Source organism: Dermacentor albipictus, chromosome 4 (assembly GCF_038994185.2).
Source record: "Dermacentor albipictus isolate Rhodes 1998 colony chromosome 4, USDA_Dalb.pri_finalv2, whole genome shotgun sequence".
Taxonomy (NCBI): Eukaryota; Metazoa; Arthropoda; class Arachnida; order Ixodida; family Ixodidae; genus Dermacentor; species Dermacentor albipictus.
The window spans coordinates 119,838,397-119,857,183 of NC_091824.1; the positions used below are offsets into that span (position 1 = coordinate 119,838,397).

Sequence of the window (18,787 nt, forward strand, 5' to 3'; positions counted from 1 at the left end):
GTCCAGTTTAGTCTTTTCAGCTTTGTACCAGTTGAGAAAGGGCGCAACGTAAGTAATGTGACAGACGATAAAAGATTGGACAAGGCGGATGAGGCTTTCTTAACGCGGTGCCCGAGACGGCCGCAGTGGTAACAGATGTCGATCTGTTTGCGGTACAGCTAGGGAGCATGGGATTAATGTTGCGCCATACCGAACCATGTATGGTACGTCAGGTCCGTCGAAGGCAATGACGATGGTCGTGGTGGAACCGATTCGCTTTGCGGCCAGGGCTAGAGGATTACGCTCATTTATGATGTTAGCATCGACTTGTCTGGCGTCATCGGTGAGAGGGATGCCTCTGATGACTCCTTTGGTGGTATTATCTGGGGCGGCTTCGTACGCGCTGACCTCGTGGGTTACCCCGTTGACTTGGATGGACTTGATTCTTACGTACCGGTCCGCATTTTGCGGGCTGGGCGTGCTGATCACCATGATGTTTTGCTGGTTGTTCGAGCATATTGTGTCGTTTTGACTGGCTTCTGAGCTAAGTTGCGCTGCTTGAAGAATAGCTGCAGTCACTGTAGGGCTGCCGACCTTGGTAATATTGAGTGCTCCTTTGGGTCTGACGATGATCTTGATCTCATTTGCTGGTAGTGGGAGCATGCGCCCGGACTTGAGAACCTGAGTTCCAACTTGCTGCCTGGGTCTATAGCGAGAACGAGAGTCTTGCGTCCTAGGTTGCTGGTCTTGGGATAGTTTTCGGCTCCGCTGCTCGTCTGGGCGACGGGCGGTACACCGACGGGAACGGGCGGTACACCAGCACATCTCGGCGGTTAACTCTTCTGGGGAAATATCTTTGCCACATACTTGGACTTCCATGCTTCGCAGATTTGGCCAGGGGCTTGTGCGTCGTAGCAGAGCTCGCACGGACACGCGCGGGAACGTGCCAAAATTAGAGAAATTAATATTTTTGCAACAATCGCAGTTCTTTTGCATCCCTCGTTCACTGCTCTACCAGGTGCCAAAACCGGCTCTCGTGTTGTTATTTGGGAAGTTAAGTAACGATGCGTGGTCACGATCGAGTCCCGTAAAACCGCGTAGAGAGCAGGACGCTGCGGTTCTAGACGTACTGCGCCCACCACGGAAGGTTAGAAAAACACCTAGCACATCCCTAGCACCACATCCATAGCCAAAGCACAAGTGGCTACGTGCGGCTCGATTGTTAACTGTAGAAGCGTCATTCAAAGCACACGGAGTCATTCTCCAGATCCAATGGCGTTTTCTCTACTTCCTTTTTAAATAAAAAGATGTTAATAAACATTTTTGCAAAGTTTTCGCTTTTCCTCCCTGTTTGGTTGTCACCTTGGCTTTCTCCCTTAGTAGATCGCTTAATTTCTCATCTCCTTGCGACTATTTCCAGTTGCCAATTGCGCTCGAAAAGTGATGCACAATTAGGGAAAACCCAGACGAGGTAACGGGTGACAGTCATATTGCTTATGGTTTGAACGGTTATTGCAATGTCTGAAGCTGGATGCTGTCTCGCAATATTTTATTTTCCACCTTATATATCCAACCCATATAGCGGATATATGGTCCCGAGGATCTGCCAGCGTCGCGGCGGGCCGCCACTCGAGGAAACAATGAAGCAAAAGGATTTTTCTCCGGCCACAACTCGTTCCACAAGCATAAAGACCAGCTGACGATGAACCGAATCCCTTTCCTGGCCCCTGGATCAATCTAAACAAAGAAGGTTGAACTATCGAAGCAACAGCGTTGCGCGTGATCGTTGAATAGATAGTGAAATAAAAATTGTGTTGGGCATTATGAGTAAAATACTATAATTAAAACAATAAACTACGACCTGCCTGCTGCAATAGATGGTGACAACTGAATTGATCTTGAGTTAATGGCGCGGGCACCGAATTGATGAGAACAGTGGCCTCCACACCCCAGATATGATGCCGATAACTACCGCCATCCAGAAGGAGTGAAAAAACTGACAACTATTCTACTCTGTGAAGATGAAATGGCAGCGAAAGCTGACATTCAAAGCTCTCAAACGAAAAGCAAAGCGCTTCACATCCTCCGAGGGTCGGCCTGAAGATAGTGCAATATCGGGCCGACCCGTGGCAAAGGTGAAGCAGGCGTTAAGCACTCCCCATACGTGGGCCGCTCCCGAAGATAGCGCAATACCGGGCCCACCCGCGCCGGAGGTGAAGCAGGCGTTAAGCGCTCGCCACACGCGAGTTCATCCCGAAGGTAGTGCAATGCCAGGCCGACTCGCGGTGGAGGTGAAGCGGGCATTAACACCCAAAACATAGGCCGATGCCGAAGTTATTACATTACCGGGCCCACTCGCGGCGGAGGTGAAGCAGGCGTTAAGCGCTCCCCATACGTGGGCCTATCCCGAAGATTCCGAAGGGCGCGTTATAGGTTCCCGAGTCCATAGGGTATGTACATACCCCTGTGGACTTGGGTCCAAGATCCAATAGCACGTGCTATTGATCTTGGACACTTTTTACACTATCACCAGGATCGCCCCCACATGATTTTTTTTTTCTGTTAACGGACGCCGAAAAAAAACGGAAGTTAGTCATACACTGCTTTCACTGTAAAAGGCAGCAATATGTTGACCGCCGAATAGATTGATTTGTCGGCGCTTTAGGAATGTGTGCGAAGGTGGTGGCGTGGGTGGATAGGGGGGGGGCGCCCCCCCTCCCCGCCGGTGGGGAAACTAGTGAAGGTGATCACCCTAATCCACCCGAAGGATTAGGGAGGATTAAGGAGCATTAAGGATTATGGTAAGCTAAAGTGAATTAAGGAGGATAAGGTTGGTGAAGGTGATCCACCCTAATCCACACCATAATTCTCCTTAATGCACCCGGAGGATTAGGGTGAGGTATGGTGGGCTGAAGTGCATGGAGGATTAGGGTGGACTAAGGTAGATGAATGTGAATTAAGGTGAATCAAGGACGAATATAGTGGATTAAAGTGAATGAGAAGGCAGTAAGGCTGATTACGGAGGATTAAAGTGCATTAAGGAGAACTAGTAGATGAAGGCGGATTAGGGTGCATTAAGGACTCTCGTGGATTAAAGTGAATGAAGGAGGATTAAGGTCAATGAATGTGGATTAATGTGCATGGAGGAATCGGTCTTAATACTCAATGAACTCAAATTCACCTTAGACCACCCTAATGCTCCTTCATCCACCATAATACAACCTACATCTCCCCTAATGCACCTTAGCCTACCATATACGGTATTAATCCTTTATCAATCCTGATCCACTATAATCCGCCTTAATCCTGCTTAATAGTCCCAATCTACCTTAATACACCCTAATCCACCTCTATCAAACCTAATCCAGCTCCATGGTCCCTAATACACCTCAATCTACCTAAATCCATCCTAATCGGTCTTAATCCACCTTTAGAAACCTTAATCCTAGTTAATGCACCCTAATCAGTCTAATGCACCCTAACCGTAATCTTTCAGGCACTTTAATCCACCTTAATCTTCTTTAGTACTCTAATCAACATTAATCCTCCCTAATCCACCTTATATCAATCACTAATGATTCCTTAATTAACTTGGGTAATCATTCTCTTATACAGGGGTGGACATGATTTGGGTCACCTCTAGCCTTCCTTGGGTCACGTGATACTTCTAGTTTACAATGCGACCTTGAAACAGATCTAAAAGCTTTCGGCTTAAAACTTCAAAGACTCAATGTTGACTAGCTAATGCTCATCACCTGCAATACCACGGGTATACTTGCCACTAATTTTTTCAGGGCGCAAAGCAGAATCTATAATGCTGCACTTCCGACTGAATGACAACTGTTAGCAACGTGCGAGGGGAATATTAAGCATACTGAGGACAACCGCAAAAGCGCTGGTGAGCAGGCTGGAAGAATGAAAAAAAATGCAGCATTACGGGATGCTTTGCTACGAGCTATAAGACGCCTCAGCTCGCAAACAACGCTGTTCTTTGCTGGAACAAAGTTCTTTCGGCCAATGGCATGCAGCCACCGCTTCCTGCGCAAGCCATCACGCTTTCCTTGTGGTACCATAAAAATGGCATAACCATCTTCAGGCTTCTTGCTGCAGTTATGTTGCAACAGCCCGGCATAGCGCTAGCACATAGAGCAGGAAACACGACGTACAACGTTCGCTACGCCGAGCTAAAGCGTCGAGCCAGCCGTGCTCAGGAGGAAAATGGCGCGAACGAAAAAGAAATACACAAGCAAAACTCAAGATCGCGCGTTTTCAAGGGCAACGACAGGGAGACCAATCGTCGTGCAGAAAAACGGGGGCAAAACCGATCACCGCGGGGGGAACACGCAAAGGGCGAGGAGGTCGCACGGCGGCAGAGTTCAAAGAGTGTCGCTACTTTCAAATTATCAAGGGACTTTAATCACGATTGCTATGTGGCGTCCCCTCGCAGCCCCGAATGGCGATCGGGAATTGCCGCATAGCACCACAAATCTTCGAATTAACGAGGTTGGCTTAGGCGACCAGTTCGAATTATCCGGTAAAATTTACATTGGAAAATATGGGACTGCAGAAAACCTTAGACTTAAAGGAGTTTGAAAATTCTGGTTCGTCACGTACAGTAAAACCTCGTTGATTCAGAGAAACGAGTGGACCGACCTCTGCCGACATATTACTGGGCCATAGGCTATTTTTTCCAGAAAAGCCGACTTGCAGAATTCTTTTAGTGCAGTGTGTCAAACCAGCGCTCTTAAGAGAATGTTATGGAACCTGGCAAAAGCAGACATTCTAAGAGGCAGTGAGGTTTGCTTTGTTTACAGAAAAATTATGGGGTCTTATGTGCCAAAACCACGACTTATGAGGCACGCCGTAGTGGGGGACGCTAGGGATTTGGACCAGCTGGCGTTCTTTAACGTACACCTAAATCTATAGGGTGTCTTCACATTTCGCCCCCATTGAAATGTAGTTGCCGTGGCTGGGATTCGATTCCACGACCTTGAGCTTAGCAGCCCAACACCATAGCCAGTAAACAACCGAGGCGGGTTTGTCTACTGAAAAGGCATCTGCGCATATTCGTTTACTCATTGCACAAATCGGTGGCAGCAATGGCAGCACATGCATTAGCATGAGAAGTGCAGTGTGATCCGAACCAGTGCTATTAAGAGGAGGTTACAGAACCTGGCATGAGCTGACATTCTAAGAGGCAATAAGGTTACTATTCACGGAAAACGAATCTGCGCATATCTGTTTATTAATTGCGTAGATCAGCATCAGCACGTGCATTATCACGGGAAGCATGCGCCAAACCAGCGCTTTAGAGAGAAGTGAGTGGAGCCTGCATGACTGGGTGGACATTTGAAGAGGTTATGCTTATCTTTTTTTTAGGGAAAGCCAATCTGCACAAATCCGTTCATTGACTGCGTAAATCGGGCGCTTGTGATGTGACCATGTAGTGGACATGTCAATTTCGTCACCTGCTGAAGTGCCGCTTGGCTGGGGGTGCCTTGTCTCCTGACACTCCCCAGCCCAGCCAATCAGAACTTCAGCAGCAGACAGAAAGGACATGTGCACTAGGTGGACACTTCCGATATGCGATACTGGCACAGAACAGTGGCAACACTAACAGTACGTTCTTGCGAAAGATTTGGTCAGTTTCCAATTTTCAGAAATGTGACCTAGTTTGAGAATATGAATAGTTTGCAATATTCAATTTGAACTTTCCAATATTATGGGGTTTCATGCGTCGAAACCACGATCTGATTACGAGGCAAGCCGTAGTGGGGGACTGGAAATCGAAGTACACCTGTTTTTTCGCATTTCACCTTCATCGAAATGCAGCCACCATGGCCGGGATTTGATCCCCTAACCATAGCCACGAAGCAACCGCGGCGGGTAATGGCACAACTAAGACATGAAAGAAATTTGCAGCTCTTGCAGTCATTGAGCCTCTCCTTCGCTGCTTTATGTCAATGTCATCTTTGTGGTGCAAGTGCGGGAGCATGCCAAGATATTCTGCCTATTCCTACGGGGGAATCAAGCTTTCCCTCGTGCACGCTCAGCATTTGTGCTGGTTTCCTTAATCACGTGAGGCCAGCATGTGCCTTGTCAGATCAACCTGCTTCAATAAACTCAAATCAACCTGCTTATTGAAACAAGTTGGCAGGCAAGCTAATTTCCAATTGCGTAAACGCTGCATTGCATGCACAGTGTTGAAGGCATAGCCAATTTAGTTTAGCAAGCAACACTTCAGCAGTGCCACCTTTCAAAGTATGTACTTATAAAAGACAAGAAATAAAAGGAGTTCCAGACCTTTTTCACAAACAAGTAAATCTTCCTTCGGAAATCCAGGATCAAGGTACCCATTTATTTAAAAAGACAAAACAGAGATCTGAAAGGTGTGACCGATTTCACGCACTAAAAGAACAATAATTAAAAACGCAATAAATAATAATACTACGATAAAAATAGCAATAAATAATAAAAGGCAACAAATACAGTGGCCAACACCAATAACTATAGGACAAATTCATTTCTTTCTCAATCTGCGATTTTCTTCAATGGCATCTATTACGCTGCTGTGCGTTTCCTGCATCGTGTCCAAGATCTCCTTGTGAGCGGCCTGGAACATCAGAAAATTGTGATTATTATTTTCATACACATTCGCAGAAGAATGTTACACATGGAAGACAGTTTTGATACTAAAGGTAATGACTGAATGGCTTTACCTTTTGTGTTCTGCACCAAACATACCAGAAAGAATAGGAAGATAAAGGGCTGATTTTCCAGCAGTGGTCCTCGAATGAGAATGTTCTAATCGATTCTAATAGAAATAGTAGAGAAGAACCTTTAAAGGGACACGAAAGGCAAATATTAAGTCAAGCTAAAGTAATAGAGTAGTGCTCGAGCATCTCTAAGACGTCAATATTATCGCAAGCGGGGCTTTGATAACCGAGAAACTGAGGTAAATGCAAGACATGATTGGAGACTCCCCCGGGACATTCAAGCCCGATGACAAAAGCACTCCTCACTTAAATTCTGTCACAAGTACTCAACCACTCGTTGCAAAAAATATAATTGTTTTATTAAAAGACTAAATTAAATACTACTTATCCAGTTCTATTTCATTTTTTAGAAAAAAGAACTAATTGAAATTGCCCTTGACAACGACGCAGGCAGTCTAAAGGTTTCGTTTTCGCTCGACTCTGTGCAGCCCACGCTTTCGCGTTTCAGCAGTTTCGTTATTGCTTAGTGCTGCGCTGGTTTTGCTGGCTCGCGAAACTCGCACAAACTGCAAGTAGTAGAGATTTGAACTTCCAGGTTATGTCGCGGGATGCCCGAGCGGTCTTGCCACTTCACGAAAAAGCAACTGAAGTGGTGAATCCACCGTTCTGTTTTGGCTCAATGCTGCCGTCTGTCGGGCACCGTTTTATTCACCGACGGCAGCAAAAGGTGGTGATGGCGTATGCAACGTCACCACTCCCCCGGTTGGGCGGCGGGGAATTTGTCAGATGCAATTTTCTCGTAAACTAAGTCTTTTCTTGGCACGAAACAGGTGTTGCAAGGTTTCTGGTATCTAAACAGTCCACAACGACTTAGGTAGTATTTGCCTTTAGTGTCCCTTTAAATATTGAATCATATATAGAATATTTTCAATTTTAAACAAAGTGAAATGCGAAGATCCTGCAGAGTTTTTGGCAACACAAGAAATATAGACTGAATTCGAATATTCACACTCCCCTATTTGTCTGTTTTCATAGTATGATATTATGATTTCCATATTTTCTTTGTTTTGAAGCCCATAAGCAGCAAATTACACTTCGAAATTGTACACTAGTATTCTAGTTAACCGTTTCCAAAAAGTGTCCTATCAATTAGGGGCAATATTAAATAGAATGCAGAACATATCTTTTAGCAGATGTTGCAGAGAGACAATGTATAATGCATGACAAACGAAAAGTCGACTTCCGTTAATTCAACCCTGACGGGTACGGCGCTATTCGAATTATCCCGGCGGGTCAAATCAAACAAGAGGCAAAAACCACGCAGATGCATTTGGCAGTATTTGCCCGATTCTAACACGACTCAAATATAACGCGCGCTCATTTTTAATGTCCAAAGTCGAAAACTAAAGTAAAAATTAGAGTAAAGCCCCTAAACAAAGCAAAATTTTAACGCACACCCGACTTTTTGAGCAAGAAAAAGTGTTGCACAATGGCAGCCTATTTTCTGTCAACTTCGCCGCAATACATTTGTGCTATGCGGCAAAGCATACGAATGTTGCGAAGGCAGTTTTGGTTTTGCGTCCGATTTACCATGTAAGCAACTTTTGGCCCAATGTTTATTTTTTAAAAAGGCGCGTGCAAGAATCGGGTAAATAGTACAATCAAATATTGTGAGCTACTGTAAACTTCCCAGGGCGGACACTAGGAAGATAACTGCTCTAGGAATATCTTTGTAGGGCAGGCTGAAAATACGTTTTATCAATGAGATGGACATGCAGCGCATTCATTGTCCGCTAAGCTCCGCCGAGACAGACGCTGACACTAAAGGGGTCGCTACTGGGGACACCATAAGGGTCAGGTGCATGTGAGCCGAGTCAGCAAAGGCCAATTTTAGGATCGAAATAATTAAAGTTGGGACTCGTACAAGTGCATGAGTGCCGGCTGGAAATTTCATTCGGGATCGAATTAAATGAAAAATAGGATTACCCATAGTCGCAAAGAAAATCTGCTGCCTAATAGATTTTTACAGCCAGTTTCAGCTTCATTTGTACCTTAATGTCATAAGACAGTATGTGGTGAAATGACAGCAGGACATTGCGAGCCTTTGACATTCGCACCGGCTAACTCAGTCTCCCACTATACTGCCACATTGATCCCCGCGACGAGTACCAGGATGCGAGGCGATTGCTAAAACCTCTCAACATCCTGCTCCCACGCGGCCATGTACTGTGTCATGACATCTCAACACTAAGTTACTGGGAAGTGATACTGAAACAGGCTGCAGAAAAGCTATTTTCCATCATCAGCCTCTATGTCCCTGCAGGACAAATGCCTCTCCCAGAATCTCCAACTGCCACTGTTGTGTTTGTGGATGCCAAGTTGTGGTTGCAAATTTACTAATTTCATTGCACCACCTAATTCTCTGCTGTCCTTAGCTGTGCTTCCCTTCTCGTGGCCCCTATTTAGTAATTCTAATAGAACACCAGTTACCTGCCCAGCTCTATTTTGCCATCTTTATGTTAACTAGAATATCGGACATCCCCGAATACTCAAATCCCCGCCACGGTCTTCCCATCTCTTGACATTACAGGTAACGTTTTTGGTTCCTATAGTCGGGTACAACTTTAGATGGCAGCGGCACGTGCCCCTCAAAGGCGGATGCACATGAGCCTCCATAAGTGGGCGCGCACTCTGGTCCGAAGTCATGAGCCGGACAGCAGATGATCCCGCCGATGGAGAATATGGAAGCCTACACTTAGAACTGGGCCGAGTAGCGTCAGCAGGACTATTTAGTCGCGGAAGTAATCAGCTGCCGCACTTCAATCATCTGGGCGGGGCCGGGGCAGCCTCTCCTGCCTTCTTAAGTTGTACCTGACTATAGAAAAGCTACTGTAATAAATTAGTTACGGCACGATGAGGCTTGTTACTATTTTTTCTAGTGTCTATAGGTCTAAGGACCTTCATTTAACGCGTAAAAATTAGTCGTAAAGAAGTACTATGTCTGGCCAATTAGCAGCTTTGCTTGTAAAAGGCTTCAGAGCTTTTTACAGCTCTGTGCACCTATTGGCACTCTATAGTCCTCTCCTAACATCAATTTTAACTGGCTTCACAAATCCCCATATGCTGAAAGCAATTTCAGAGAATGATTGACCAAGCATGTTGACCCACAACATGTACCTAGTGTAGTTTAAGTAGAGTGAAATTAGAAATTCGTAATTTGAATTGACGGACAATTTAAACTGCTCTTTAGTTCCTGACAAAGTACTATGCATTTGAAGAGAGAAAAAACCGTGCCAAATTAAAAGGAGCAGGAGAAAGCCTTCTAGCGCACACTTAATCGTGTTATTGTGCATGCTAAATCGTGTTATCACCAAAACTGGGCCCCCAGGAGGACAGCATGCATCAAGCCACCATTCTCTGCTCAACCTCGCATGTTTACCCTCGCACACACAGCAAACTGTGCAATCTTATCCCACTTGGACTTTATACAGAACCCAGGCTTCTTCCAGCACATGGAGCCCAGTGACTTTTGGTTTTGCTTGCTGTACCCCGCAAGTGATCAGATGTTATGTATAAAGAGGCTTTCCTTAGTTCGAACTCCATTTTGTTCGAATAAATTTCCAGTCACCTTGGAGTTCGAATTAACGAGATTCTACGGATTCTATATTATCCGCTGACAACTAGCTAGTCTTGGTGATAATGTAGGCAAAGTAAAAAGGCTAAGGTTTGGGCTGGTTTGTTGCATTTCGTGTACTTTGCCTTCCATTCTTGTTGCTCAGTAGCAGGTTTTACGCCAATGCAAGGGCTAATTGCCACTGGTGCCACTCGCAAAACATAAAAAGGAATATATGTAACTGGAATAAAATCGTTACATTATCCTGGCTGAGCACTTTACTGCATACTTACAGCTGCAGCCTCCTGGCACTGTCGCAGGGCATCATCACTGGCAGCTACGGTTTCAGTATGCCGAGACTTGGCCTCGGCCAACTGCTCCTGGAGATTAGCCAGGCTTGATATTCAGCATGCAAATAGAGAAAGGGGTTGGAGGAGAAAGAGAGGGACAAATGTCACTCATTATTCGTCAGTACACCCAAAATGATTAACTAGGGATAACTTCTTTAAATTTATTTTTAAATACTGCGATCTTATACAAGATCTTAGCAGCGTGGTACACGAATAAGTACAAAACAATGGGGAACTGCACTAAAAAAAAAAAAAAATAGTCAAGCAACGTAGCTCAACGATTTCAAAATCGTGCAGTCAGACAGTGGACCTCAAAACAATCTCAGCCAGCGCAGAATGCTTTTCATAAAAGATACGTCTCGTAAAGTGAATTAGTCCCGTGTTACAGTTCTATCGGCCAGCTTATTCCAATCTACTGCAGTTCTAGGAAAAAATGAATACTTGAAGCAGTTGACATGTGTAGTAAATGGAGCTGCAGCTAGCGAGAGTCTGCCTGGTAGCGTAGCCTGGTGTATACATGAGAAGGCGATGTTGCAGTGACCATTTATTAGCTAGAAAAAGAATTTTAAATGACATACACAATTTCTATCAGTTATAGAAGGCAAGCCGCTCCGAAATAAGAGGTTAGGAATTGAAGCACGCGCATATATGTATTGTAAATGAGTTTGCTTTTTTTTTTCGTAAGCTTTCCACAACTTTCCAATATCGCTTTTAGTGAACTGGTCCCATATAATTGCAGCATATTCTAAAACAGGGCGGACACGTGCTTTGTAAGCCAATAGATCTATTACTGTATTGGCGTCGAGGATTTTAATAGGAAAAACAACTTGCGGCAGCAGTTTGCTATCACTGTGTCAAGGTGCTTTGACCAGGAAAGATCTTTTGCTATGCACAAGCCAAAGTATTTGTATTGCGTTACCTCTGACAGGGCATTTTCTGCACCATAGCAATACAGTAGTGGCTTCTGTTTTAATGTTATCCGCATATATACCGTCTTTTCAAAATGAATGCACGTTTGCCATGGTTTACACCATTCAACTACGTTACTAAAGACCCTGTTTAACCTGAGTTGGTCTTCATCAGTTATTTCATCGTACAGCATGCAGTCGTCACCTAAAGCCCGATTTTAATGGACAGGTTAGCGACAATATCATTTATATATGACGAAAAGAAAAGGGGGCCGAGAACAGATCCCTGTAGGACGCCAGAATTGACGGCAGCTATGTCGGAGGTTGTTTTAGTTACAGTAACAAACCGATGGATGTAAGATTGGGTTTAAGCCATGCTAATATTTTTCATTTTTAAACGGACCTCCTAACTTATAAAGCAATTTAACATGAGAGACCTTATCAAACGCCTTGCTGAAATCCATGACAATCGTCTGTTTCCATTTGTTTATAGTGCTAGCAAAGTGTATTAACTAGTCAAGTAGTCGTTGAAAGGCCACTTCTAAAACCATGCTGCATGTTTGTTAAAACGTCGTGTCCTTCTAGAAAACCAGCCATGTGTTTAAGAATGATATGTGCCAAGAACTTGCAACATGGCGATGTTAATGAAATTGGTCTAATTTTTTATGCGAGATTTATCCCTAGAATTATGTAAAGGTTTTAGTCTTGCAATTTTCCAGTACTGTGGTAATGATCCTTCATTGATTGACCTCGTAAATAGAATGGACAGGTATTTTGCAGACCATTCAGCATGATGCCTTAGAGAGCTGTTTGGAATATCAGCTGGCCGTGGAGATTTTTTAAAGTCAAGATTTAACAATAAATTTAGAATGCCCTGTTCTGCAAAAGCAATGTCGGGAAGGGAAGGCAGTTCAGCAGAAAAGCAGCCGTCATCACTTGTGAGTACACTTTTAAAATCGTTATTAAAAGCAAAGTACACTATTGCCTCATACCGCGCACTTTCGCCATTTATAAGAAAGGTGTCAGAAGGTGGCATCACAACCCTCCAGTATTTCTCAGGAGATCTGATAAAGTCTGGTAGTAATGTGCTGCGACAGTACTCTATCTTTGAAATTATTTTTCTAAGTGTTTCAGTCAAGTTATCAATAGCGGTTTTCAGTTCCTCGCTGTCCTTCATTTTTAATTGCTTAAGTTTGCATCTCATTTGTAGCATCTCCCGCGTAATCCATAAATTACAGTGCTCGGACTTCACTATTTTAGGAATAAAACACAATCAAAAAAGAGGCATTTAAAAAAAAAGCCAGAGGTCATTTATGCTAAAATCAAGGCTTTGGAAGCAATCGTAATTAAAAGCTAGCACTTCTATTATACTACAGTCATCGTGAGCTCTCGAAAAATTTGGAAATGATTGAACCTTACTGCTTCAATTGATTAAAGTCCTTTTTAGCATCAGGACAACCACCTTATGATCAGAAATACCCGATGTTACAGTGCACAAAATGCTGTCTTTTATGGTGTCACTTACAAAAAACAAATCAAGAATGGATGCTGAATCATTTTGAATTCTTGTGAAATCCTTAACAACTTGTAGTAGATCAAAGTTAAAAGCTAGATCAGTCAGAACACTTTCCGCACTCAGCTGAATACGAAGAAAAAGTGTCCCAGTCGATATCTGAAAGTTGAAGTCACGGGTTACTATTAACTTATCATCTCGTGTTACATATGAATGCATATAGTGATAATAGCATGACTATACAATTAAATATACTTATAAGGCTCTGGCACAAAGTCATACAATGTAAAGACTGTCTTGTGATGCGCCGAGTACAAATGACAACCATGAAAGGACAATGAGACAAAGAAGTTCAATGCGCAAGGGCATTACACTGTCATCCTTTCTTGGCAAGTCATTCCAATATTGCCAGTTGTACTCAGTGGATTACAAAATGAATTGACACTTATTTACACAGTTTCTAGCTACGGTGACGCAGTGTGCTTATGTGGTAAATAAACTTCTGATGCCATACAACTGGAATTCCATAAGAAGTGTTCATAGAAGCCCATGCATTTGAAATCTTGTTTTCGGCCTGTGCCAATTGGTTGAAGCGAAACACTCGGGACCATCATGAAACTTCATTTTAATGGAGCACATTGTCCAAGCCTGAAAAATCAATTAGCGACTGCAGATGTGTTCGTAGTTAGCTATGCAAAATAGTGCAACCACTGGCAGCCATCTGTGTGCAGTCCAAGGCTTCGGTTAGAAGCTATAAGCCCGTCTCGTGCAAATCCTGCACACAGTAAAAATTCTAAAAGTGAAAAGGAAAGAAGTGTGGGCTTTCCACGAGTAAATGCAGCATATCTAAAATGTAAAATTTTCAGAATTACTACAGCGCAAACAATGAAGACTAATACCAACCAGCCCAATTCACAGTTGTAAACTTTTGCATGGGTGCCGCTCTATATAACAGTATCAAACTGCTTATTATGCACTCCAAAATATTGATGTTGGCCATTAACCCCATAATGTCATTTTTTGTAAAAGTTCCAAACGAAAAGTGCCTATTTTTTTATGGCCGATTTCAAAACATATTGTACTATAATGCAACTACTTGATGTTGAAAAAAATATTTGCTTTGCATACCAAGTCAAATCAACAGAATACAGTTTATTTCTGAACCCAGAGTGTCTGCCAAGTTGACATTCCCAAATTCCCCGAGTTTTCCAGGTTTTCCCTGGGTGCCGTTGCAACACTCCCTGAGTGACACAGAACTTTGTTTTACACCAAGACAGGCTGACACTATGTCGCCCGATGCTGTCACTCTAGTAAGCATGCTAAGAAACGACTTAACGACTTAATCCAGTTTGAATAGTAGGGAGTATCATTTATTTTATGTTAAAAAATCTGAAGCGAGGGGTTAGTAAAATGCACAGCGAATAAGATATCTTTGAAAAAAAAAAAGGGTAAAACTCATTGCCAATCGAGTGGAACATTCTCAAATACGAATAAAAATGAGATGCATACATAAACAAATGTTTTCGAATATCTACTTCAGTCACGAATTATGATCGACTGTCGATACATATGTGTGAAACATAGGTGGTGCTTGAGACTCCACTGAAAGCAAATCGAGGTGATAGAACTACTCGGAGCATTTTATGATGAGTCATAATTACAGAGTAACTAAATATTTGAATATTGTAGGCATGCTACGTTTCTTCATAAAAAGGATTAAATCCCCCGCTCAAATTACACGCACCAAGTTATTCATTAACCTCAAGCATTTCAAAAATATATATACAAAATATATACAAATATATACAAAAAAACATATATACATATATATTTCAAGATTGCTATCGACGTGCCCCAGATCAAGCGTCACATAAATCATGGTAGTGCCTTCACCAAAGCAATACTCTGTAACTATACATATCACTCAGAAGCAAAATGGAAGTAATTCAGGTTATCAGAATCTTCAATTTGCCGTAAGCTTATGTTCATGCTCTATTCCTTGCTTACACTGCACAGAAATGGCAAAAACAGGTCGCGTCTACAAATGTGGGCGCCGTGACTGAAGGTGCTACCAGCTACTTTTATCAATTTATAGCAAGCTCATCAGTGTGAGGCCCAAACTTTGTCACAAATGAGGTTCTCAACAGCTGGTGTGTCGACTTCAACTCTCCTGACATACTTTCAGCCCGCGCACAATGCCTCAGTGTTGCGTTTCACTGCTTTAAAGAGTTTATTTCGGTTTGGAAGATGGACACCTGCATTCCGGCGTCAGCGAACACTGTTTTTTGAGCACAAGCTCTTTGAGGAATGAACAGGAAAGGAAGCCTGCCACTGCTTTTTTCAATGCGTAGGTCCTTTCTGTTCTCACCCTCCTTCCACCACCCCTTTGCCCCGCGGACCATTTGAAGCATTTTCTTCGTCAGCTGTACAGTCAACATACAATTTTTCGGGCTCCCTAAGGGTCGCGAAAACGTGCGTAAAATCGGGCAGTCAGAAAAAATTAATGCATGTCTTTTACTGCCATTAAAGGCTGAAATTGTCACAGGCACATCCGAAAAGGCCTACCAGCACGCTTATTAGGCATATCAGTGCCTGTACGGTGACAGGAGATGGCGGATGGACGCTTGTATAATTGAGGAATAGATACTGGGTCCTGTGACAATTGCCCCTGCCCACGTTTGTTATGATTCAGCGCGTAACACTTCTGTATTGAGGCAAAGCTGACTTTCGGGAACGGACCATTATGCAACGCGCCGTACTTTCCGAGCTTTGAAGCAAATTGCGAGGACAGACGGAGTTGGTGCCATTGCTTATAGCGGTGAATTCTTTCAGTGAAAAACACGGCGCTGAATGTCAAGAGGCTTAATAATGAACGTTGAAGCACATAGGCCTTCGGGACCGCATGGTAAATTTAGAAACGGAATGACACTGGGACGAGCATTTTAGCTTTTCAGCTGCGTTGTAATTGGTTTCATCAACCACTAGTGTAATCAGTTCATTGTTTAAAAACAGCTGTATGTACTCCAGATAGTCATCCGGCAATATCAAACCCTTGCCTGGAACGGCCAAAAATGAAAGCCGAGGAGGCTTCATGCGAAGATTGTCGACATCAAGCTGCACCCACTGATGAGCACTCGAGCAGTTCTTTTGGTGACAAGAACATCTCTGAAGCGAACATTGCAATTCAGAGCCATCGCTATCGTCTTCACTTCCGGACGCAAGATAAGCATTGGTATTTGAATCGCCTTCATTGGAAGAAGATGAGGATGAAAAGCTTTTTCAGGTTGGCGGGCCAGCTATGCATGTGTCGCTGTCACTTTTTCACACAAAAACCGCGCTCCTGCCGCAGGTGAAACTGAAATCTTCAAGTAAGTGCTTCCATCTCATTGGTGACATGCGATCTAAGCCGTAGACGGGCACTTCTTGTCCCGAACACTCAAAAGGAAATCTTAGTTCGGGGGCGCTTTGGCTAGGAAGAGTTCTGCTCATCCGAAACACTTAAGGGGTTAATGGCACTAAATAGAAGTGATGAGTTCTTGGGACTGCTAGCAACAAAGCTGCATTGTTATCAATAGCTCCGAGGCTTGCACATTTCATTTATGCTAGGAACCGGTACAAACTTCTACCATAAAGAACTGCACAACTGAGCAATTCGGTATGCCAGATAATGCAGCCAGTTACAAAGAAATTTACAGAAGATGGCATATGAATTGAGCTATTCTAGCTGGTGCATGCCTGCAGTGACTACCATGTATCAAGATAGCAGAAGATTCAACTTGTGTGCTGCTAAATACATCAGTGGTCAAATCTCAAGCTGACTCATTCAGAAAGAATTCCAGTTTGACCAACTAAATTGGAAACTGCTGTCATGCACCTTTGTCCTTGCTACGAAATGTGAACATGAAATATCTTGTAGAAGTTTAAACTGAATAGAACACAATTTCTGTTGCATCTTCATATACTTTTAGTACAGGGTGGGCATCTTTTTTTCTTAAAGCTACTTTAGCCACATGATAGGCGATGCAAAACAAGAAAAATGCCCAACCTGATGCTTGAGAGGCTACCCTTTGTATTGCATTCATTGCACACAATTTTTTTAAAATTAATGTCTGTTGAGGTACCAGACAAGAGGGACATACCGCTTTTCAGACTCCTGGGCAGCCTTGATCTCTGGGTCGACGAGTTGCTTCTGCTGAAGGTCGGAGGTTTCCTTGCAGATATCAGCATACTCCTTGTCTAAGTCTTGAGCACTTTTGCGCGTGTCCTGGAAAAAGAGCAGCGACAGTTTTTCGCAAAGCAGCAGCTTGGTGAGACTGCTACAACACATGGCAGCATCTGGTTCACTTGAGAGGCATGATATGCTGAGAATAGCAGTTGGACATAACCCTGCTAGAACACGCGTTAGTATGAATGAGCACTAAAACATGCGTTAGGATGAATGAGCAAGAAACCTAGCAAGAAAACACTTTCATCTGTTAATCATAACACACACTAAAACCAAAGAGCAGCCTATTAACTGATTATTTAATTGCTACTTAAATTGCTGCTGCCATAACCAGCTCTGCAGCCGGGGCCAGTGCGCTGCTCCAGCTGTACACGCTCCTGGCGCAAGCCTTGCCCTCTCTGCTCCTCCTCCAATGCCACCCCTGTGCGGTGGCAATCAGAGCGCTGGCTCGGTGGTGGCTGATCTCGATGTGCTGCTGCCCAAGCCGAAACGCACAGCTGCCGCCTTTCGCCACTGTGTGTACCCCCCCCTCCTATGTGGGGCTGACCGCGCGAGAGTGCGCGGTGTTCTCCGGTTGCCAAAGCGCGGGCTCGGTATCAGTGGATCAGGGTGCGCGCTTCCGAAGCTGAAACGCAGAGCCACCTTCAGTTGACTTGCTAGCAGCGTCAGCGGCCATCTCTTTGCTACGCAACGTTCCTATGCTCTTCCTCTGACTGCCTTGGACACAGTGTTGTCTTGTACGATTGGGTCGAGATGACTAGATTATGTTAATGCAGTTGGAACTAATTACACTCATTTTCTTACTCGTTATTGTTTTCTCGCTTCCTATGTCAATATGCATGCGTTGATGGAAATAATATTTTGGTATATGGAATCAGTATGCACTTGTCAGACCAAGTCTGTCTAGGCGTCGGATGTATCTTGCAAAGGAAAACATGAGTGATGCCCAGACCTGTTCATGCCATATATCGGCATACGTTATCGCATAGGTTGGGGGAGGTGGGGGCAAGTTGTGTGTCCGCTTCGTAAATGCCTTCACATTGGCCCCATGAACAAAAGTGGGGACCCTGTAAATTTTTGGAGTATGGCTCTATTCACAATGGCCTGTTGACACAATGGCCTATCCTGCTGAATCGCTGTCATGCACTCATTATGTCCACTGCATCGGAGGCAAAATGTCCCGAGTAAATTGAGCTATTGTAAATATCGTAAATAATCCAAATAGTTTCCGTCTACTTTTTTTTTTTTTTTGCCAAGCTCTAATTTCTTTTCCCTTTGCTGCACCCCTCCTGCTGGTCAAGTGTCGGCCATTGGCAAGAGTCACGGTGGAGCCAGAATTCTTCCTTCTTACAGCAGTACGCAGCGTGCTGCCATGAAGCCATACCATAAGGTGAAAGTCTCACTGCTGTTAACGTCAAGGTGAAATTTACGTGTAACCTGCACCCCTCCTTTACTATTAAATTTTTGGAACTTGGTACGGTAC

The 18,787-nt window shown here is 43.9% G+C and overlaps 2 protein-coding genes across 3 annotated transcripts in view; one reads left to right on the forward strand and one right to left on the reverse strand.

The window, feature by feature from the left end:
- Nucleotides 1–18,787, forward strand: part of LOC135916053 (connectin-like) — a 193,800-nt gene that overhangs the window by 9,286 nt on the left and 165,727 nt on the right. The window lies entirely within an intron of this gene.
- Nucleotides 6,317–18,787, reverse strand: part of LOC135916022 (kinetochore protein NDC80 homolog) — a 42,881-nt gene continuing 30,410 nt past the window's right edge. Inside the window, exons 13-15 of the mRNA XM_065449226.1 lie at nt 17,219–17,343; nt 10,602–10,704; nt 6,317–6,592 (exon numbers count right to left, since the gene is read on the reverse strand). Coding sequence (XP_065305298.1) covers nt 6,500–6,592; nt 10,602–10,704; nt 17,219–17,343 — 321 coding nt within the window. The 3' untranslated portion in view covers nt 6,317–6,499. The remainder of the gene's footprint in view (nt 6,593–10,601; nt 10,705–17,218; nt 17,344–18,787) is intronic.